Here is a 21,889-nt window from a genome sequence, read left to right as displayed (position 1 = left end):
TCCACGAATAAACATCTGTGCAAAATAAGAAAACTAATTCAACTTCAGGTTTGTAAAACGTCACTTTTTTGTAATACTTCTCAAATAACAGCTCATATTCTTTTTCAATATTGCTGTAAAAACGGAAACAGATGTCAACCGATATTACATTTTATTGCAAATACCAGCTGATAATATTGCACACTATCTATAGAGATTGTCTTGAGTTTTCATAATATTTTCTGAATTACATTGGTGTTCACTGTGTTGCAAGAGTTTGGAAGAGGTAAACAAGACTATCTTCTGACATTTGGTAAGATTTGAGCTCAGTGTTTTTATTTCTGAAGCGGAGGAAAAAAAATAATCTATAAGATTAGACTCAATTCATGACTTTGTATGCATTTTTGGGATGTTTACTAGGGGTGTCCCGATCCACTATCAGCCATAAAACAAATATCGGATTTTCTCGGACTGCATCTAAAATTGCCGATATATATTATTTTATATGTGTTCAATTGTAGAATACTGTAGATATTATGTTGAAGGTTAAAATGTGTGTAACCAATTGGTTAATAATAAATGGGTCAGTTTTTCTCATAAACTGTTGCTGACTATTGTTCTCTGTCTTGATCAAGCCTTTTCTAACATTCCTCACCACAAAATAAGTAATAAAAGTATGTATGATTTGTGCTAATATCGTATGCATTCTGGTATAAACCAATTATCAAGGATGCAATATCGGTATCGTATCGGAAGTGAAAAAGTTGTATCGGGACATCTCTAATGCTTACTATGCCAGTACATGAAAGGGAAAGCTGATAAAATGGGTGTACCAGTTAAAATATTGGAGCTATTTTATCCTCTTCTAAAAATGAACCATGTATGCTAGTTGTTCACCATTTCAAACCAAAACACTGAAACGATTAGGTCATGGTTCCTACCTCGACTCTGACCACTTATTTATGAGCTCACGATCATTCGAGGGATTGCCTTTTTAGAGCTCAACGTGCGGTTAGACAACTGCTATTTGTCTGCACTGCAAATTGTAGATGAAATGCAGTCCCGTTAAGCTGAAGGTATTTTTGATCATTTCTTCATGAACTGGGCTCTCGCTGACATCAGTATTCTTTACTTATTTCTGTTTTGCGGTGATGGATTTCTCTGTCCTTTCCTTTCAGCTGGCCGTGCTATATAAAAAAACAAACAAAAAAACGTCTCGAGTCTCTTAGGGCCTGGATGGCGTTCCCCTTTAGAGCTGTGAGCGACCGCAGCCTTCTATTTCAAATGTTCAACCAATATGTCACATCTGACACAGATTTTCTTTTTTCCTCTCCCTCAAACCAGAATATATGGGCTGCTGAAAAGCCTGCGCAAGAATCACCAAGACTATATTGAGGCTGCTGCTTCCCGTTCAGCGCACAAACAGGCTTCTTGTTTGAAGAGGCTGTTTTTTCCCCCTCTGGATGAGTGTGAGGCAGTGTAGGCGCTACTGCTGGTCTGCGGTTGTGGGTGTCAATTCTGACCCTTTGCTGTCAAAAAGTTAAGAAGCCCCTATTCTTATTTATAAAACATGATCATTGTGAGTGCGGGAAAAGTAAGTTTGAGGAATAAAAGAAGTCAAGTCTGTTCCAGGTTTCTGTGTTTTCAGAGAATGTGGAATAAAAGGTGGTGCTATGCAGGGTTGGGGTCAATTACATTTATGATGAAAAAATAACTTTATAATGGTTTTGCTACAGTGATATACATCTCTTTAGCCTCATTCAGAGGACCAAAGTTGAAAAAGTTCTGTTTCCTCCGTTCCTTGTTATTCCACATTGTGTAAAAAGTCAGCTCCAAACGGGCGAGTTGTATCTTCTCCATCACGTCACACATCGGGAACTCTTCCTCGTTTCACCTTTGAGATCTGCTGTCTTTGTGACACAATGCGACGCAGTGGTCGGGCAAAACAGTGGATTATCGCCTTGAATGGACTATTCCTGTGATCACTAGACAAGATGTTAAGAAAGCGACTTGGCGCACATACTTCATGAAAGATGAAGATTAAAAAAATACCAAATTTCATTTTGTTAGGCTTCCTAATCAATGAAAATATTGTTATTAATATTTTTGGTGTGGGTGTCTGATTTAATTACATTGTAATTTACAGTTTTTATATAATTTCCATCCAAATTACAATTACAAAGTCACAGATTCATTTAATGACAATTATTATTATATCATAATTGTAATTAATTATGCAATTGTAATTGACCCCAGCCCTGGTGCTGTGTATTCCTGCCTGGTGACGAATAAGAACAAATACTAGCTTTTAATGGTTTTACTAGAGCAAAAATAAATCCCAGCTGTCATTGCTGCAGAGCTCTCACACAGTAGCAAACAAAACAAAGCATTGCATCTTTGTCATGAAGTCGTATTTATTGCGAGGTGTCATCGATCAAACAACTGTTCTCGCTTCTTGCGATCTTGCAAAATGAACCTTTTTCTGGAGAGCTACGGCATTGAACTTGAAGCACATTTTTGGCTCGTGTCTATCTTGATGCATCACCGCAGGGTTTGTTTTGGGACCGTTCAACACTCAGAGCTTGTTGTGCGGAGAGATAGATAAACATTTAGACAACCTAAATAAAGCATTTACACGGCCAGTTTGTGAGTGCATATTTATCTTTTGGTTCCTCAAACTTGTTCGTGAGCAGTAGCCACGATGTTTGTTTGGATTTTTTGCTCGAGCTCTGTGAAACTGGTGAAGAAGACTAATTATAGTTTAACCTTCTTACATGTGTTTGTTTTGCTTCTGCTGCCTGGATGTGGAGTCGGAACGAAGTGTTTTGGTGCGAAAAATCCTGGCCCCATGCATGGACGAGTCAGTTAATCATGACAACCAAAAAATACATGCACTATGTCTTTTCATGAGCAAATGATAAAAAAACATACGGATAAAGTAAAGCATGGACTTTATATCAAGATGGTTTTATGAAATGACTTTGGACATGTTTTAAATGTGCTTATAGGGAAAGAAATGGTTGTCTTTGTCCCTTGTGGTGATGAAATCCAGGAGAGTTGGGGAGGGATGAGGGGAGGTGACGTGAAGGCAGCTGGATCTGATCATTGCACTGTACGTACCCATAGTTCATAGTCCACACAAATGTGTTTTAAACACAGATAGTATCTGGAGTCCTCTAGAGATGGTGAACATTTTCAAGACTTTTGGCAGACTCTGCACTTTTCCCTCCCCTTCCTTACATCAGCAAGATTTTTCCCATCATCTCCCTAATCAAGACTGATAAAGAGGAATGTGGATCTGTGGCCTCCTGCCCCGATGCCACGGCAAAGCACAATCCCACCTCCCCACTTGCTTGCCGTGATGAATCAGACTCTTGGCACATGTTGAAGATCAGTGTTAGAACACACCCTGCAGGCGTGCATTCCTCCTTTCCATCAGAATTACCTTTTCTTCAGAGCAGACGTTCCCCCGCGAGCTGAAAGGCCTGTGAAATCAGCTGGAAGGACCCAGAGGGTTCAGACAATAGCGAAGGGTTGTTCGTTACATGTGCTTTGCAAAGGGACTTGGTGTGGCCTTGTGTGGTTGCGATACCCAAGGATCCGTTTCCAATGTCCGAGGCCACTATTGAGTTTCGTCTCGTGGTTAATCCTGCTGTTCAGGAGCTTGGGAAACAACCGTTCCTCCTGTCCCTCCCCTTTGTAGATTCCCAGGAAAACTAAGACACTGCTGAACAATTTCCAATTAGGTTTGGATCTTTCATACTGTACCACTGAGTACCCAGTCTTTTCTCTTTCTTTACAGTCTCAGCTCTCCGTCTGCTCAGCCAACAAGCCCGAGGCTAGAATTAGCGTTGTCTCCCAGGTCCCGGCCCTGGCACTTTGGGAGGGTCAGACTCTGGTGAACGGAGGCGTTGTGTGGAGGAGGTGGAGGGGCAGGGGGTTGTGTGTCCTTGGTAAACAGGGCTTTGTGGGATGTGACTGTCTGATCCCCAGGGGCCTCTCCTTTCATTTCTCCCCTGGTCTGATCCCACACCACAGTGGTGTAATCAGCATGTTAACGGACCCTGAGAGCCGTGGTTGGTGTAGACGGACAGAAATGTCTCCATAGGGCACAGTATTTTACACCTCTTTTGCCTCCCATTTGGTTTCATAACTTGTCGAAGAGACTTGCAGGATGTTCAGGCTGTGACTTTGGTAAAGACAAGGGCATTGATCCATCAGCTAGAATGCAATAACCATCCTCATTGTGAACCTAACAAGAATGCTTTCTTTTACTAATTCCATTCGTTGATTTCTGATAATCTCTGTTCTTATTTTTTATGCTGCTCTCTGTCTGTCTGCTTCCTTTCCACTTTTTGTACCATCTTAGTCTTTAAACAGTCAGCAGAGGCCAAGTGTTTCCACTCATTAGTTTCTCAGTGGCCCTCAGGCTGCTTCAGTGGACTCACCCAGACTAAGAAGAAACCCATAATGATCCTTTAGTTGCTTCTTTATCACAAGCATCTTCCCAAATCTTTGGATAGCGTTGAATGTAGCCGGGCTGAATAATTGGTTATTTTTGGCAGATATTGCACGCCATTATTAGTATGCCTTTTATTTCTGAGCCAAACAAAGAGTAGGGATTGAAAGGAAATTGGAGCCTAGCAACTTTTTTTTTTTTTTTTCCTCTCAATGAATGTTTCTCTTCACCATAGCTGTCTTCTTCTGCTCCTCTCCCAGAGAATCTGTCTCCCTGTTTGCTTTTCTGCTTTCTGTCCTGATGGCTCCCATCACCTAGTTCTGAAATAATCCCCCATCTTGTGTGTGTGTTTGTCTCCCACTCTGTGTTTGTCTCCCACTGTGTGTGTGTCTGTCCATTGCTTGCTTTTGGTGGATCTGAGGAATGCATTTTCTGCAGATCTTCTGTCAGGAAGATGTGGGGCGAGTGCAGACAGGTTTGGGGTATTGCATGTGAATCAGCTTCAGTGCACCGGTCAGATTAGACCATCGTACCAGAAAAGACATGCTCATTTTCTCACACCTCAATGAACTTTTACACTTGATGAACGGCCTCCACTAAAACTCCCAACAGTACAAGAAATAATGCTGCAGATGACGCTGAGTAATACTTTACGTTTTGTAGCATTTGGAAAGTGTTGGTATTGATCCTTGGTTCATTGAAGGTATTTTCTGGTGACCTTCATTTCTTGGTGCTGGCTGCTGGAGCAGAGAGGCCAGGCTAAGATGCGATCAGGAGCACCAGTCGTGACCTGTTCTTTCCTTTCTCTCCAGGCTCTTTGATGCTTCGCTGCATTGCTTTTGTCCCTGTTTACCCAAAACGACGGGGATGTGGGCCAGCCCCGCATAGGGGCTGATGGAGTTTTAAGTGGTTTCTGTAGTCGGAATACCAAAGAAGCGCAGGTGCTAAAACACCCCCAGAGCTCGAATCCCTTTCCCTTCCCTGGGGGCGCCTGTCAGTGTATTTATTTTCTCCCGTGTCATCACCAGGGATCTTTCTTGTCTCAGGGGATGGATGGGTCTATTCTTGTGTCGGCGTTTTCTATTACTCCCCGGATGGATAAATAAAGTTCCAGCTCCTCAACGCTCGATGCCAGATTCTTCCGGAAGGAAGCGTGACACAAACTACCAAAACACGTCAACCACAAGCTCATTGACAGCTTGTTTTTTTACACGTTAAGCACGGTGTCAATCAAACATCGCCTGTACACCCCCTTAACTCCAAGTGAACTCACTGACATCCACCTCTTATTGTCGTTAACTGCCCCTGCGTCTCTGCATGGACTTTAAACACCACACAGTTATTTTTTAGTGGCAGATGTCTTTTGGTACTTGTGATACCGGAGGGAAACAACGGATAGTAGCACAAGGTTGGATTTTAGATATGGGAAAGTAATCAGAAAATCTGATTTTTGTTTTCTTTTAGATCATTAGTAAACACTGAGACCAAGAGAACTCTCACAACGAAACACAAAAATACACATTAAACCTAGTAAGGAACAGCAGGACTACAGTTAACACCTTTCTTTGGAAGCAAGCAGTCACTGACTGGTTATAAAATATTTTGCCTTGTGTGTACAGTATATTATACTTTTAGAGGCTTTTGTTTCAGAGTATACCTCATTCCAGTTTTTCGCCTTTTTCCTAGTTTGATTTGGAATTACTGAAACCCTGCTGAGGTCAATCTCTAACATGTTTTTAAAAACAGACAAATATCTAGTGTAGGCCTCATAGATCAATATATTGAAGGTATTTCTTATGAAAAATGGGATAATTTTATTACAAGCAAATGTTGAAAGTTGAAATTGCCGCTTGCACGATTATTTCTCACACATCATAAACATTAGGTTTGTTTACAAATAGTCATCTGACTTGACCTTCAAAAAAGTTTTGTGCATTTCATTGTGGGTCTGGTAATCCTGTTGAATTCAACAAGTCATTTTCACTTCATTTTTACCATTATGTCTTGCATTTTTTTTTTGCCAAACAAGGAAGACAGTGATTCAACTCATGCCATTTTTGTCCTGGTTTGTTTATGGTGTTCCCTGTGACATGACGTCACTCATCACTCCACGAGAGATTACATTTCAGGCAAATTCGGGTGTTTTTGTGCAAAGCCACAATGTTAATATCCAGAATGTTTTGGCACAACTTTCAATCTGTGAAAGCACATGAAAAGTCACTTTGGCAGTAGTGGATGTGAAAAACTTTGGATGAAATAGTTAGTTTAAAAACATTTTTGGGTTTTGTCCCTAGAAGCTTAAACATTGGAAAAAAAAATCATACCAACAATGCTAAATGGGGAATGAATAAGCTAAATCTGATGAATAAATTCTTAATGCTTTAGAAGTCAAAACAATGAGCTCAAATCTTGCCAAGTTTTCATGGGATTTCACAAGATTTGCGCCATATTTGACAAGTTTGTCTATTTATGTCTTCCAAACATTTGCTTCACGTCTAACCATGTTACTGCCATTTCAGGAAGTTATTTCTGTGACGTTTGTTCATTTTCCATGATTATCTTAGGGTGTGTCACACCGACGGATCCTAGAGTGGTTAAAACACGGATAGTCGCTCTCGTCTGGGCGGTGTGAACATGCAAACAAAGTCTAAAGTGGATCAAACAGGAGAATTGTTTTTGTCAATCTGTCCGGAGCGTTTCCAGCCGAAGACTAGACCGATTAGGAGCGCCATGAACACAAACAATGTATCTGCAATGATGTAGAGCACACAGCATTGTGGGTGATCAGGAAAGCTGGCAATGGCGCACAACAGAGCTTTAAAAACACCGAAAGCACGGCAACCTGTTGCTGCTCCATTGTTGAATGTTGTGAAAGAATGTGTGAGTGAGTTCTGTAGTGTGGCTTGTTTAGGGCAGTGTTTCTCAAATGGGAGTATGCGACGACACTACAGGAAGTACTTGAAAGAGAACGAGCGTGACTGGACGTGATGAAAACTATAGAAGTAACTCTATTCAGGTGCCACTAAATCAGTGTTTTTCTACCTTGGGATCAGGACCCCATGTGGGGTCACCTGAAATTTCTGAAAAATGAAAATACATTTTTGAATTTTTGAATAATTTTTCAAATTATAATTGTTTTTTTTAATTAAAACAACACCCACTCTAATATTTCTATAGTTTCTAGTTTTTCTAGTTCAACTAAAATTCAGTAAAATATATATTTATATATATCTGAGCTGAAACATAATGAAAAACTAATTCTAGAAAAAAAAATGTCTTTGGGGTGGCCATAAACTATTGAAGAAAAAAAAATGCCGTCACGATCAAAGAAAGGTTGCAAACAAAATGAGATTATTTAAAATGTGTGTTATCACTCATTCATTCCATCATTATGCTCTATAGTTGTTTTTAAATAGTTTTCTAAGCAAAATCTTGTAGTCGGACAAAGGGGGTACATGGATTCAGAAATAAGAGAAATGGGATACTTGAGCCCAAAAAAGTTTGAGAACCACTGGTTTAGGGGAAGGTCTGGGTTAGGAGAAATGAATCAAACTGTGCTTTTCATGCTGTTCTGAGAAGTAGTGAAACTCCTAAAACAACTATTTTAAAACAAAACAAGCTATTAAGAAATATAGGCGATATTCTAATTTTCTATATCATCAAAATAGAAAACTTGATATATCTTGATATATTGCCCAGCCCTAGTTAGAAGATGCCCTCAGTGTCTGTCTCCTTTGAGGAAGCTTCATAGTGGCGGATGTCAAAGGAAAACCAAGCTGATAAAGGGCAGGAATGATGTCCTTGTTTTCTTTTTGCGGCAGATCGCTGAGGCCGATAAGCAGCTGTGTGTGTTTACACAGCGGCGTTCAGTCAGAACTGCAGTGTTTTGGACCGAGACAGAGAAGGAGCTGCTGAATGACTATCTGCCTCTATAGCCTTGCTTGGTTCCGTGCTTTCATTGTAATTGTATATCATTATTTCTGCAGTGGGAAAACGATGGTTAACACTGAGGACATGAGGGCAGCGTGCAGGGCCTGCTAGAACTCGCAGCCTCCGCGATGTGGGTTTGATGTGCCTGAATGAGCATGCATGCACTTAAACCAGAGGCTGTGAGGCTGCTAATGGATACGTTGACACGGTTCACTCGTTATCTGAATCTGAAACGGGACCAAGACTCTACTCAGATCCTGTGAAGATGAGTTCATTTGTTTGATGTTGGTTGATTTATTGATCGTGCTCTTATATTTCAACCTTTAAAAAAATTAATCAGAAAAATCCCTTGCCCCTACCTTAATATAGCCTTACTTTGTGTAGTATAATAATATAGTAAAATTAGTGTATAGGCATGCAGTCTCTTCTAGAGCTAGGCAATATATTGAGTTTTCTATTTTGGCCATATAGCAAATTACACTATCGCCTATATCGATATTTACACCGAATATTTTAAAAAAGCAACATTCGGCCTTCACTGGAGTGAATTAAAAGCAAGGCCGAATAGTAGCGTGTGACACAATGACACAATCAAACAACGTGCAGTGGTTTTCAGTCGGAAAAGTATGTGCGCGTTGCTGCAAAACCAGAGCAGTAGCAGCAGCAACAGCTCCTCCTTTCCGCACACAAACACAGCCAGACTCTCTCCTTACCGCTCTCCGTCGTCCGTCATCGCGTAAAAGTTGGAAGCCATCTAATTCCACAACCGAGTTCATTGTTAGGTCTCGCTGCATAGGCTGGTGTAGCATTAGCACAGAGTGCTAACAGCTGATGTGTGTAAACAATGTGTCCGTGGCTCCAAGCAGTGACTCCCAACATGATCAGCAGCAGAAAATGTAGTGCACTTTGGGCGTCCAGTAGTGCAGTTTGCATTTACATATATGGCAATAAAGTACAATATATATTCTATATTAAACAGCAGTGTTGTTTTAGCTGAGTTAGTTTAGATAGTTGGAGAGGGAGGAGCTCACATTCTAGGAGGCGTGTTAGGTGACGTCACCTGCCAACGTGGGCAAAATCCATAACAAGGGAGGGAGGAAACGGAACTTTTTCAACTCTGTTCCTCTGAATGAGGCTAAAGGGATGTATATCATTGTAGCAAAACTATTATTAGGTGATTTTTTTTCATCATACCTCCCCTTTAATGAACTTAAGTTTTTTTTTTGGAATGCGTGTTTGTTTTACTTGAAGGGCTAATATAAATGAAAATACTTTGTTGTGCTTTTTTTGAAAAGCAAAGGCTACGGAATATTTAAAAGAATGTCATAATATTCAATAAACATTTACTTTCTTTAAAAAACAAATCTAAAAATGTATTCTAGGCTATTTATACACTATCAAAAAAAAATTGTGAAAAACTTAACAACCGTATTCGATATTCGGTATTCGGCCAAGCGTTTATATTTTTTCGTTTTCGGCCACAAATTTTCATCTATGTTTTTATAGCTCATTTTGTATTAAACTCATTTTTGGAGTTGCTGCTTTTACTTCTTCTCAGAACAGCATGAAAAGCACAGTTAGATGATTGCCGATTGTGTCCTTACACAGAATTTCCTCTAAACAAGTCACACTACAGAACTCACTCACACGTGCTGTCCCTCAGAGGAGAAAAAGCCAAAACTGTCACATATTGTGCAGCTGTTTGTTAATAAATGTGCTTGTGTGGCATTTTGCCTTCAGGACACTTTGGTTGTGCAGTTCTGTATCAATTTTCCAACTCAGTGATTTGGAACCAACAAAGTTTGAAAACCATGGTTTGATAGTATATTAAAAAAGATGAAAAAATTGTAGAATTGGCAACCAAAATTGAGTAAAATAAACAAATGTTTTTCTTTGGTTTGGAAATTTTTAAAGAAAATAATCTTGGAAACTAAAATTATGAAATTCAAATGCGTGAATTTTTCGGGCTTTGGATTTTTACTGTTTAATTTTTTTTTTTTTTTTAACCATAGTCTCACAACTGTCTTATTTTGAGAATTAAAAGCCATAATAAGTGAAATAAACTTTTGGACCAAAACCCTAAACTGATTAACTATTCAGGCTTTTTCAGCTTATTTATGAACTCTTCTGCCAGCCACACAAACAAAGCCACTAACTGTGTTTGACAAATGCAAACCCCACAAAAAAAGTTGCTGAGGCTCAAATCTTCATCCATCCAGCTAAGGGTGTTCAAAACTGGTCCAAACATGCACTAACCCTCCATGTTTTAGACGTTTTACTGCTCCAACTCTCCTGAATCTGATGAAGCGTCATCACGCATCCCTGCAGACAGTCTGCTAACATTCATAATCCTGTGAAAGGAAAAAATCCTTTGGTTTATACCTAAAAACTTAAAAATAAAAGACATAATGAAATAAATTGTTGTGGTGAGAGCGAAACACGAGGATTCAAAGGGTTGGGGATGGATTATTCTCTCCCCTGGAGCTGGAGTCGACCTCTGGGGGTCGGTCCAGGACCTCCAGACACCCGCTGGTTCATCCACCGCCTCTGCTGTTCCTTGAACTTTGACCCCGGTGTGAGAAGGGGGCGTGAGCCAACAGCTGGAGGAGTTTATTATTTCCTGCCTCTCTTCCTCCTCCTCCTCCTCTGATGGAGAAAGTGAGCAATGGAGAGAGTGGGATTGAATAAATGGACGAAGGCGGTTCAGCGAGAGGCCGAGCCACGACATGAAGAAGAACCTCAGTCTGTAATTTTCACATTTGAAGCCCATAGCATCAGAGTCGTGAGAGACTCATGTATTTTCATTTCTGGCATCTGCGAAAGTTGCAGCTTAAAGTTTCTCTCCCTCTCGGCTGTGAGGCAAACAAAAGACTGTAAAAGTGCACAGAATTCAGAGAAAAGTCCCGTCAACAGTTAATAAATCAAGTTTTTTCTGATTGTTAAAACCCTGCTCTTGGCAGGCACGACAATGGCTGAGTTTAGAGGAGTATACGGGCCATAAATGGTTGTTTTTAAAGGGATTTCATTTAAGTGCAGCATGATTGTTGAAAGTGTGTTAGCCAAGTGAAGAGAAAGACACTAGACTTCAGGTCCCCGATTTTACCACAATATTGGTTATTCAACCTGTGATTTTCCAAGTGGGATGAAACAGGTGCGTTTCAGGTGAATTGCAAGCATCACGTTCAGTAAACGCAGATGGGAAACTGTTTTATTTTAGAGAAAAAGACTCTCTGAAATGTCTGGAACTTTCCAACTGACAATCCTTATTTTGTAACATAAGGCCTCCGATGTTTGTTTTCAAATGATCCCATATTACGTATAAGTATACCTGCTATTACCACATTTCCCCTTTCTCGACCATTCATCCATCTATTCATCCAATTTCTACCCCCTTTTATCTGCGCTCGCTAATTTGATGTAATTCCTAACACACTAAATGTCCCAATAATGCCAAAAAAATGACAATTTACGGTAAATTATTTAAGTTAGATTTTGGAAAAAATCGTATTTTTCTATGCTTCAGAAATTGAAGCAGTATTGTACACTAAAATTTAACAAAAAAACTCTTGCATTATGAAATCTTGTGACAATACTACTGAATTGTAGAATTCACACCCTGATATGGAAATATGACAAAAAAGACGCCATCAAACGCATGTTTATGGACAATATCATTAGGGTGTGTCCGAACACAACTTTTCACTTGGACATAAACGGGTAGTAAACCCTCACTGACATGCTTTGGAACAATGTCATGCATTTCCACCATATTTCCCTCTGTGAAGCAGGTGGCTGAATGTTAGATATGTCAAATCACATGCTACGTAATCTCACGTGATTTCAGCGCAATGGTCCCGTTCACACATTGAAAGTATAGAAACTTAAGATAAGCATGTTTGACAGGAGTTCTGAAAGTTTAAAAGCCAGTAATGTGGATTCTGTCAGATGTGTTGTGCTTTGCGAGCATTGTAAAGGTGGCAGAAATCAGAAATCACACACAAATAATATAGGCAATAAAGTAGGGCCTCGGATATTGTAAATGGCAGTGTAGTTTTTTATTTTATAAATTGCCGTATTTTATTCTTATCATTTTTAAACAAAATCAAGCGGAAATTGCAGTTTGACTGAATATGCATGTTTTGGCACAATATCACACATTTATACACACAAAGCTTTTCAGGTGGTCAAAGGGATGGAAATGTCAATTATTGTACAAAATATGCCTTAATTTCTCCAGATATGATGGATTTCACCTTTTGAAATGGACATATCTTTATATATGACACACACTAAACCCTTACCTATATTTTTTGGGACCATATAACACATTTCCACCATAACACAGATGGTCTAATGTATAGCAAATCTGTAAATAAGAAATTATTGACAATAATTACAGGCCATTAACTGTATTAACCTGTAATGAGATCTGATTACAAAATCTGATGAAATGTAACAGAAAAGTGTGAATTAAAACTGTGGAAATGACAGAGAAATGAGTAAACTCTGAAACAGATTTAATAAAGTTCCACAGTCATTGTAGTTTAATTCTTCTTTCTTCTCCATCCTTGTCCACGTTATCTCAATCTGGCCTTTCTCATCAACACAACCTCTAAAATGTGTTCAAATACTGCTCTACTGGTTGGTGTGGGTGCAATGACTCTTCAAGTGTCAATAAACTGCTTTGTAGGTCGTTTTATGTGAGTAGGAGCAGAAATAGTGAATGTCTCTTTAAATAATCGACAATGCTGAGGCGGTCGTCCACTTCTTTGTGAGGGGGTTAAGCAAACTGACCCTGTCATTTGTCAAAAACAATGTCCGAGTTAGCGAGTGAGGAATGTGTGAACCTGCTTGGGCTTCACTGATCCCACCCAGGAATCACACTCTCAACATGACCCAGCGTCTGCACGCCACTGAACCACTAGTGAATGTCCCAGCCAGGGCAGCCTCACACCCTGGTTACCGAGCAGGAACCTGGGATCAAAGCCGGCCGGGATTACTGTTACAAAGAGGAGGAGGTGGTGCAGTGCTGGGACTGGTGGGGGGTGGGGTGGGGTGTGGTGGGGTCTGTTTGAAAAGGATGGATGAATGCTCCTAATTACATGTCCTCCACTCCTTTTCTGTCCTCGCTCTGTTGTCTCCTCTGTGTGCGTCTCACTCACACTTCAGGCCACAGTGAACCTGTGACACAGTGTGACTAGAGAGTGATATGAAGAGTGAGACCACAGTGTCTCCATAGACACTCCATTAGTGAGATCAGCCTCTGCACAGACCCTGAAGACGAGTGACTGTGAGCTGCAGGAAGATTATATCATGAAAATGTGATTGTCTGATCAACGAGCCACAATATTAACATGAATGTCAAGGGTTACAGTAAATCTTAGCATTAGCATTTTGTAGCTTCTTCTTTTGTTTTTTTTTTTGTCATTTTATGTGTTTTGGAGTCATTTTGTCTGTTTTTGGAGTCGTTTTCTGTATTATTATTTTTTACAATTTCACTGCTCATTTTTTCTTTTTCTTTTTTCTTTTTATCTCATTTTGTGTCTAATATTTTTTAATGTTGTTTTGGTTTCTTTAGTTTCATTTTGTAGGTTTTTGTTATTCAGTGTTTCTTTTGAGTCTTATTCTATATTCTTGTTTTTCTATTGATCTTTTTGGAACCATTTTGTGTATTTTTGTGTCCTATCAGTGTTTTTGTATATAATTGTCATTTTTTATTTTGTATTTAATTTTTTTTTTCATTTTTCCGTAGTCATTTTTGTCCTGCTTTTTTGTACTATTCTTGAGTCACGTTGTGGATTTACTTTGTGTGGGCCACACAAAATTAGACAGAGGGCCACCAGTTGTCCACATGTGGATTTTAGTTCCATGTCATGCACTCTCAGGCCTGTCTCTCCTTTAATCATACAGTTTGTGTCTCTGACCTGCTTTTGCTGTTTGTGTCTTACAGACTTGCTGAGCAGACGAGGACGATCGCACCAGGCATCACGGCTGCTGGCGGTCCTCGGGGTGCACCATGGACGGTGGCCTGAGGGTCCTCCTGTCTACTGTGCTGTGTCTCAGCCAGTCTCTGCTCATCAGCAGCTCATGTAAGCCCGAATAAGAACACCTCAATAAAGGACAAAAAGAAACACATTTCTGAAAGTTTGTAAAGTTTTGGTGTATTTTGGGAAGATTTTATAGAATTTAAATTAGCTTTAGTATTAAAAAATATACATATATATATTTTTTTATTACTATACATAATAATGTACTTTGTTCTTTTTTATATAAATCAACTGTAGAGGCTAAGTTACATATTTCTTTTATCTGCTTTCCCTAATCAGGTAATCATTACTGGCTTTTCCACTTCCTGAATTCATGCCAATCATACAGTTAATGAAGTTAGTATTATCATTGGTATTAGTTTTCTCTTTCTGTATTTCTGCAAATTCGGCGACTGCACGCGCTAAAATTACGCAAAATTTAGCGCAAGATTTGATCGTCCATTTGCTAAAATTGCTACACATCAGGCCACTTGTATCACATTGGAAGATTATGAATATGTAAATATATGATATTGTCCCAAAATATGTATTATGGGTTTAGTTAGTCATATAGTTATTGAACTCCATCATTTTGCGTCATATTAAATCAGATTTTGTGCGAGAATTGACATTTCCGTCTCCTTGCCCACCCGTTAACGGTGAAAAAAATGCGTGTAAATACTTGATCTTGTCCCAGAAACACAGATGTGAGGCTGTATTCCCATTCATACTGCAATTTTTTTTCATAAAAATGATTACAAAATTATAATAAAAATATTTTTTCCTGCGATCACAGAAAATCGGAGCACTTACAACTGGTATTAAATGTACGACTGGAGGTTTGCATCATCACTTTTTTCTTGATTAACTTCACTTTCAAAAATTACCTATTTACACTTTTAAAAAAAATTTAAATAAAAAAAAGAATAAAAATATATTTAAAGTGTCAAAATCTAGCTATAGTATGTATTATCACAAAAGATATGTAATAGAAGAGTTAACGTTGGATAAAATGGATCTCATCGTCTCGAGCGTTTTCTTGGTCCTGATTAAGGAAATTATGCGCTTTTATTTTGAAAGGTATATACTTTTATTAGGTTATGTAAATAAAAATAGGCAATACACAAACCTTTTCATAAAATGCCGATTGATAATCACAAAATATGTCAATTTTAACATTTTCTGTCCTTTGAAACGCTTTTTTAAAAAGTGTTTTAATTTTGTGTGTGTGTGTGTGTGTTTTTCCCTCCTCAGCTCAGCATCTTTCTTTCCTCTCTGAACCGAGCTCTTTGGTGCAGAGTCGAGGTTCTGTTGCTGTCCTACGATGCTCAGCGAGTCCTCCGTCCGCCACCGTGTCCTGGCGTTTCCGAGGCCTCCCCCTGGTCCTAGAGTCCCTGCGAGGAGTGGAAATCACCAGTGGGACGCTCACCATCTCCTCCCTGGGTGCAGTGCACGCCGGCGTCTACCAGTGCGTGGCCAGTTTAGGCCGTGGGCCGGCCATCGTCAGTCGCCAGGCACGCGTGTCCGTAGCAGGTACGGATACAGGGAAATCCCCTCATGTGTTTTAGTGCTTTTCACTTCAAAGTGGAGAGGAAGTGGCCTTGCAGAACGGAAAGCTAAGTGTTGATAATCGGAAGAAAAAAAACCGTCCGTCCCTGGCCACTCGGCGCTGAGCAGGAAAGGAAGCGCGGGCAAGCTTCCAGAAACGTCTTGAGCTCTTTCCTTAATGAGTTTTGGACCTTCCTATGTGCTCTGTTTTATCTTCCTGTTGGGATGAAGCTTTTGGTAACACTTTACTTCAAGTGTTATACGTGAAGCTGACACAGTAGATCGCAAAGAGCTGTTTGTGGTTGGACTACAGCTCGCGAGCTGAAAAAGTGTGGGCAGTGCACCCCTGATCTGGATCAATCCAAGACACGTGAACATTTCCGATGTCTGACACTAAATCCAATTTTTTTTATTCCCGTGCAGAAATCTTTGAATATGAAAGCGGCCGACGGCGGTCGTTATCAGCAAAGGAAGGCAGCGCCGTGGTTATAGAATGTCCTCTACCGCACAGCGTTCCTCCGGCTCTACCAAGACTCAAAGTGCGAGGAGAGTGGGTGGAAGTGTCGACAGGTACGTTTTAAAAGCCTCATGGGAGTATTTTTATCCCTTTTCCGATTGTTTCATTTTTGATACAATACCGATATTTTCATACTTCAATAGTCAGCAACAGCGAGTATGAGAAAATCTGACCCATTTTATTATTAACCAATGGGTTACAAACATTGTAACCATAAACATAAGAAGAGTCTACAAAAAAATAAAAGAATGAGAAAACCCTAATCAATAAATCTAATAACAAAAATATATTTTTAATGTGCAAAATAACCACTAGATTAGAACTTAAACAGAAATATTCTATAATTAAATTAAATTAAAAAAAAATAATTAAAAAAACTCTGAAAAAAAACATTAATAAATCCAATAATAACAAAGTATGTATAATTTTAATCACCACTAGTTTAAACCTTAAACATAAGAATATTCCAAAATTGAATACAATAAAAAATCAATTAGAAATCCCTGAAAAATAAAATAAATATATCCAATGATAACAAGAAATGAATGTGTAAAATAACGACTAGTTTAACTTAAACATAGGAACATTTTACGATTGAATAAAAACTCTGAAAAATAACATCAACACATATAATAATAACAATATAGATCTATGTTATAATGTGCAAAATAACCACTAGTTTAAAACTTAAACATAAGAATATTCTTCGTTTGTGTATCTGGTATCAGACTGATTTCTAATATCATGCCTTTTTTCATTCTTTTTCCAGATGAATATTTAATCCTCCCGTCTGGAAACCTCCACATCCTTTCTGTCTCACCTCGACACCAGGGCATGTATAAATGTGGTGCTACCAACCCTGTAACCGGTGAAACCACGGTACAGACTCATGGTACTAAGCTCTCTGTCAAAGGTACGTTTCACGTTTACTATAGAGTTTCATATTGTGAATTTTCCTCTAATGATATCTTGTTTCTTTAGATTCTGACCCGAGTCCTTTAGTGCGGATCGTCTACCCGACGGCGCCGCTCACTGTGTCAGTTCAGCGCTCTCAGCCTCTGACCCTGGAGTGTGTCGTGTCTGGAAGTCCAGCACCAGAAGCCCGATGGTATAAGGATGGAAACAGGCTGACCCCGGGGTCTTCACAGCACAACAACCTGGTTTTTGCAAATGTGACGAAGAGTGACGAAGGGAGCTACACGTGTGCTGTGGAGACGGAGGAGGGCAACGCGTTCAGCGCTAACTACACTGTGAATGTTCTCGGTAAGGAAAGGAAAACACAAGGATTGGTGATGTCAGTGCCTGATCCTTTCTCTTCCTTTTAACACATGCGTGAAATGCGTCAGTCGACCTATTTTACGACAGTTCCTGTACTATTTAAAAGGTTGAAACCCTGCTATTTAGATATATAATTAGTTTGTGCATTCTGCAGCCAATATTTCCTAAATCATTGGAATGAATTCAGATTTTTATTTTATTTTTCTGTTTGGTTTTTGATTGTTCATGTTGTGTATTGTGATTTAATCCATTTTTGTATGTATCGTCTTGCAGTGGTTTTTCTTTTTTGTCTTTTTTTTTTTTAAGTTACTAATTAAAAACACCACAAAAAGCATCACATATTTACATGTGTACTATTAAAATATTTAACAAATGTCGTATGGTCGGCTTACATTCAAATATCACGTCCCAGAAGCTCTGTCGTAAAGACTGACGTGGTCTACGCGAGGATATTTAATTTGCCCCGAATATAAGCTTAAAAAAAAAAAAATAAAAATAAAAATGATCTACTTTCCGACAATCCTAGAACGCCCCTCGTTTACCGCACGACAACAGAGCAACAAAAACACTGTATTCTCCGCCATCAACATTAGGGTGACCATACATCCGAATTTATTCGAGGATATTATAAATCAATCATTTTGTCCGGGGTTGCATATGGACCTTGAACGCATCTCAGAGAACGCATTAGTTTAAAACGCCATAATTCTGCTAATATTTCTTTATCTGATAAATTCTAAGCTAAGGGGTTGCTTGTACTCTACAAGATGAATGAACGATGAAAAACACGTGCATCAATTTTACTCTGAAATAACTTGAATGGAACTGGGAGATACTAAAACCCAGAAACATCCGGAAACATTTCAGAGACATACTGGAGACAGAGTAAAGTTTTCATTGTACTGGTTGTTAGAGCTACTATCTTTACCAGGGAGCAAATATCTATTACTGGTTATGGTTTTCCGGAGCTTTATTTACCGGTGTCACGGTCTGAGTTTACCCCCGTACTGAGATTCTCCTACAATCTCAGTACGTGACTGCTGCGTACTGAGATTAAGACAAGATAAGATGAAATAAAACATTATTGATCCTCCAATGGGGGACATTTAGATGTTGCAGCAGCTCCAAATAAAACAGGGAAGCAGGAAATATAGCAGCATCAAACAATAATTATTAATAAATAATAATTAGCCATGTACAGAGATTGCTGTACTGATTTTAAAAAAAAATGCTTAAAACATCACATCAGTCGACCATCGATTAAAAAAAATCAACCATTGTCTTGATCAATATATATATATGACAGCTTATTATTGTAAAGTTATATGTATATTATAATCATGTTTTTTTTCCTTTCTTTGTGGCGTTGGAAACTCTCCTGCCTCTAATATTGAGCAATTGTACATTTTTGCCTTAAGAAAAGGAGCCACTCAGCACTCGTCACATAACATTAGCTTTGAACATTAGCTTTGAAATTGAATTTTCAGAAGTAGCAAAACTCTCAGCGGAACTAGCATGAATTTATTTTCCCGTAGTTCGCATGCTCATAATTGATCTGAGTATGAGGTAAACTCAGACTGTGACACCGGCAGTTAGTTCCTATGGCATTCTGATATTGTGCATTAGTAGTTTTGTGTAATTATATTATATTATAATGCTGTTATACTTTTTTTAGTCTCCGATATGTCTTCGAAATGTTTCCGGATGTTTCTGGCTGTTAGTATCACCCAATGGAACTTTAGATGTGTGGGGACAAGCAGTAAAGAGTTATTTAAAGCTATAATATAATAAAATATTTATTTAGGTAAAGCCTTTTGAAAAATGTTGCATGTGTAATAAAGCATACAAAAAAAATTTGTCACTTGCGCATTGGCCCCTGGTGAATATTCTGTGTTTTTTTTCATCCACAGAAGCCGTTTCTATCACTAAGGGTTTGAAAGACCAGCTGGTGTCTCTGGGCTCCTCGGCTCATTTCACCTGTGAAGCGACGGGAAATCCCGCCCCACGCGTCACCTGGCTGTTCAACGCCAATCGCGTCAACCCGTCGCAACGCTTCCAGATCTCCGGATCCTCGCTCGTCATCGCAGATGTGACGCGACGCGATGAAGGAGTTTATCAGTGTCTGTTGGACAACGAAAGCGGATCGGCGCAGTCGTACGGAACGCTCACAACAGGTACACAAACGTAAAATGGTATGCAATACAATTGATTTCATTTTTTTTTTTTTAAACTTGCGAGAACAAGTAAATGGTAATTCAAGTACGAATCAAAAACAAGTTGTATGTTTATCAAACTGTCAAATTACATTTCTCAAAAAAGTTAAACTTTTGCTTCTACAACAGTTTCTGATTCTGAGTTTAGTTCTAAAAAACTCGATTTGGAAATATTTTCTATCGACAATCACGCGGTGAAATATTGCGATATATCATCATTTATAGTTTTTTCTTACACCCTTAATTAATATAGATACATTACATTTAATTTGTGAATTTAGACAGATCGAGATATATTTAACTGTAATGTGATTTAAAAAGTAGGAACAATTATTTTAAATTGGCAAATAATCGGCATTACAAATCGTGAATGTGGTTAAATCGGCAACTGTAAGCATGAATTACAATGAAAAGAGGTTAAAAGTGACATTAAAGGATCAACATATGTGACATTAGGTGGGAAAAATGGTGGAAAGGGTTTAAAAGTGGAAAAAAACGTGCAGAAAAAGCATTGAAATTTGATGGAGAAGTGGCAGAAATGGGAGTAATGTAGCAAAAATATATTAAAGAGTGAAAATATGGCAAGTTTGGTGTAGTTGCAGAAAAAGGGTTAAAATAAGCAAAAATGTGCTCAAATTGTTCAAATAATATTCTTAGTTTCTTGAAGGCATCTGGCGACCCCTTCTCAGTGTCTAGCAACCCCAAATGAGGTCCTGACCCCAAGGTTGAGAACACCTGCTCTAAAGGGCCGGACTTGGCCCCCAAACCTTAAGTTTGACCCATCAGTGTTAGTTCCTCTAGAACTAAATATGCTTTTAAGGTACATTTAACATCCACTGAATGAACTTTTATGGCTCTCTTTGACGTCTGTTTCATATTTTTGTTTTGGCTTTTTAAAGAAAAATGTGACAAAATCCTTTTTTGTTTTGTGTTTTTCAACCCTTATTGATTTTATATTAGTGTGTCTTATTATGGGTGAATATCCAGCTTTCTCTGACTGTTTATGAGTTCCAGTGTTGGTTACTAAATCACAGCAACGGTCTTTTATTTTTCCCATGTATTTGTTTTTCTGTAGCCACTATGGCTGCTTTTTTTTCTTCTTTTTTTTTTAGAATGCCTTTAAAGTAAATTGGGTCATTTTTTCTTGGAAAATAGTTGTTAATGATGTGTGTGCGCATTAACAATACACACAATAGTAATAAACACTGGAGCCTGGTTCTGGCACTGAAACATCAGTGTTGCCAGATTTGATTTTTTGGCCCTCAGGCAGCACATAAAGAGCACCTAGGGGGACAAAGCTCTTATATTTGTACATTAATCACCTGAAATTGTTGTTTTTTAGCACATTTTTTCAATCATTTTTGGGTGGGAAATAATTAGCTTTATCTGGAAACACTTGAACAAGCAGCCAAGACCAACTGCCAAATAGGAACGCATGTGCATTAAAATGGTTGAATAGCGCATGGGTTGCAATAAAACTCACATTCAGTAATTTTCCTAACATTAAACCTTCATTGTGGATTAAAAACAAAGCTAATCCCAAAAGCTAGTTCTAAAATGTGGCAATCTCTCACACACCTGCGCCTATCTATAAGTCACAGCTTTAGAGAAAAGCAGGCAGTGCTATGTGGCTAAAGCTAATTTGCTAATACTGCTTGCAGACATCCTTCTTTCACTTTAAGCACAGATAGAAATGTGTAATAAAAGTAGCATATTCTCTTTTTAGGTGTTTTGTGTGTTTAATCTATATGTAATGTATGTTATGGCTACATATGTTAGGGTGAACATATGTCCGGTTTTTCCTGAACATGTCCTCTTTTCACGTCTTGTCCAGGCTGTCCAGGGATATTTTACAAATTGATGAAATTGTCCGGGTTTCCCAGGGACCTTGAACGCATCTCAGGGAACACGTTAATATAAAAGACTAACTCCGCTAATA

At 38.8% G+C, this 21,889-nt stretch overlaps 1 protein-coding gene across 1 annotated transcript in view; it reads left to right on the top strand.

The window, feature by feature from the left end:
• Nucleotides 1–21,889, top strand: part of cdon (cell adhesion associated, oncogene regulated) — a 58,636-nt gene that overhangs the window by 10,732 nt on the left and 26,015 nt on the right. Inside the window, exons 2-7 of the mRNA XM_028465627.1 lie at nucleotides 14,319–14,457; nucleotides 15,649–15,927; nucleotides 16,366–16,512; nucleotides 17,229–17,372; nucleotides 17,441–17,722; nucleotides 19,648–19,911. Coding sequence (XP_028321428.1) covers nucleotides 14,385–14,457; nucleotides 15,649–15,927; nucleotides 16,366–16,512; nucleotides 17,229–17,372; nucleotides 17,441–17,722; nucleotides 19,648–19,911 — 1,189 coding nt within the window. The 5' untranslated portion in view covers nucleotides 14,319–14,384. The remainder of the gene's footprint in view (nucleotides 1–14,318; nucleotides 14,458–15,648; nucleotides 15,928–16,365; nucleotides 16,513–17,228; nucleotides 17,373–17,440; nucleotides 17,723–19,647; nucleotides 19,912–21,889) is intronic.

Source organism: Gouania willdenowi, chromosome 13 (assembly GCF_900634775.1).
Source record: "Gouania willdenowi chromosome 13, fGouWil2.1, whole genome shotgun sequence".
NCBI lineage: Eukaryota > Metazoa > Chordata > Actinopteri > Blenniiformes > Gobiesocidae > Gouania > Gouania willdenowi.
The sequence above is the reverse complement of the archived record's forward strand: the minus strand, read 5'-3'. Positions and strand labels throughout refer to the sequence as shown.